This window comes from Teleopsis dalmanni, chromosome 2, assembly GCF_002237135.1.
Source record: "Teleopsis dalmanni isolate 2A chromosome 2, ASM223713v2, whole genome shotgun sequence".
Taxonomy (NCBI): Eukaryota; Metazoa; Arthropoda; class Insecta; order Diptera; family Diopsidae; genus Teleopsis; species Teleopsis dalmanni.
In genome coordinates, this window is record NC_051847.1 from 162,353,074 (window position 1) to 162,355,061 (window position 1,988).

The 1,988-nt window shown below is 31.5% G+C and overlaps 1 protein-coding gene across 1 annotated transcript in view; it reads left to right on the plus strand.

The window, feature by feature from the left end:
* The window catches only part of LOC119676050, a 15,462-nt gene extending 15,050 nt beyond the window's left edge, over positions 1-412 (plus strand). The window contains exon 2 of the mRNA XM_038087273.1: positions 3-412. Within this exon, the coding sequence (XP_037943201.1) occupies positions 3-412 (410 nt within the window). The remainder of the gene's footprint in view (positions 1-2) is intronic.
* The last annotated feature ends 1,576 nt before the right edge of the window (positions 413-1,988 follow it).

Consider the following 1,988-nt stretch of genomic DNA (forward strand, 5'->3'; position numbering starts at 1 on the left):
AGCGCATCGTTTAGATCGCGGCGGTTATTATTGTATTGCTGATAATGGTGTCGGTGAACCCGATAAGCGTTTGATACGCGTTGAAGTTGAATTTCGACCACAGATTGCTGTTCAACGCCCCAAAGTCGCACAAGTGCTGTCACATGTCGCTGAATTGGAGTGCAATGTGCAGGGTTATCCAGCACCTGCTGTAGTCTGGTTTAGAAATGGCATCAAGTTGCAGACGGACTCACGTCATCAAATTGCTAACACTGCTTCTTCGCATGAGACCACAACGTCGGTTTTGCGTATTGCCAGCGTTTCGGATGATGATTTCGGTGATTACTTCTGTAATGCAACTAATAAGCTGGGTCATGCCGATGCTCGCCTACATCTTTTCCAGCCCGTCATACCAGTTCCATCGTCACATTGAAGTTTTTTATATTGAACATAAATCTTAAATCATAAATTCTCGAAATAAGATTTTCTTTTTAAGTATTGGCTTGAGTATTTGTGCTAATTTTGTATTTTTTTCACATTTTTAATTGTTTTTTTTTTGTTGTTTGAATTTTTTGCAATTTTGATAAACATTTTTTAGTAAATAAGCGTTTCATATACACTCACTGACTGATCAATTTCAGCACAAAAGACTAAAAATGTATTTTTGGATAAGTTTTTGCTTTCTTTGTCATATTTGCTTTTATTAAATAAAATTTGATTCAATTAATTTGTGTCTTGAGAATTTGCAGAACTCGTCATAATCAACTGAAACCAGTGACAAAAATTTTAAGAATGAAAATTCGAAAAGTTGAATAGAAGATAGAGTGAGCTTTGAGACACCTAGTAACTAGAATTTGAATTAAACGGCATAAATGAAGCTTCCGTCATTGATAAAAACATTCGTAGTCTTGATATGGACTTAGATTCCACCCAACTGTGAAAACTGCACTGTAATTCAAACAAATAATCTTATTAATGAAAATAGTCAGACGATAATTGATAGGAATTCCATTTAATTACAATCATAATTATTAAAATCACAGAAATTAAAAAATTTAATCAAGTTTTATTGAATATTTCGGTGAGCTGAATAGTCTAGAGATGAATAATATTTTTTATATGCTAGGTGCTCACGTTTTTAAGTGATGAGACTATTAATGAGATTCGGTACTGATAATTTTAATTAAAATATATCAATGGAAAACGTTTACGTATAGTTTCTTCAAATTTTATAAAACAAATTCAGATCAGAGGCGGATTAAACTTATAGTGGGCACAAGGAAGTTAGCTATTGATAGAATTTAAAAAGACAATTTATAATTTGAACTATGAAAACATCCTTACCGCTACTCACTCATAAATTGGCTTGATTTCTTATATTTTAGTTTATATGATATAGTATGAAACACAAACTATATTTTGTTAAAAATAAATGGTTTATTCCAAAGTTCAAAGCGATTAGCTTATCAATCTTTCAATGAAAGGTGTAAGATTTTCTGGAGAAAATGCTAATTGTTGCAGGAACTGGGGTGGGATCAATAGAAAGCGATAACTGATTGTTAAAGCAAATTGAACTTGATGTGTTAGTCGTCGTCTCGGTGAGGACTGCTGACATGAAGTCATGTGTATCATTAATAGAAGTGGATAACAAAATAATAACTACTCATCTTACAGCAAAGATTATAACTTAATACTGACTATTTTAGTCAAGAAACCACCATTAAGTATATATCATAATGCATATGTTATTTATGCAAAAGGAATCTACGAATTATTTGTGTCTAACAGAGATCTTTTGGATTATTTCTAGTATATTGTAGAAATACTCTAAATAAATCGCATCAGTGATATATTCACAATTTCGAAAAGGGCCATACAAGTGTTAATTAAAATAGTTTTTTGGAAAAAACTATATTTATTTCTAAATAACTGTTATTTAGAATAATAGCAATAATATGTGCCAAATAAACAAGTTTTAGATCAACCCACTGTTGTTGTTATGGCTCGAA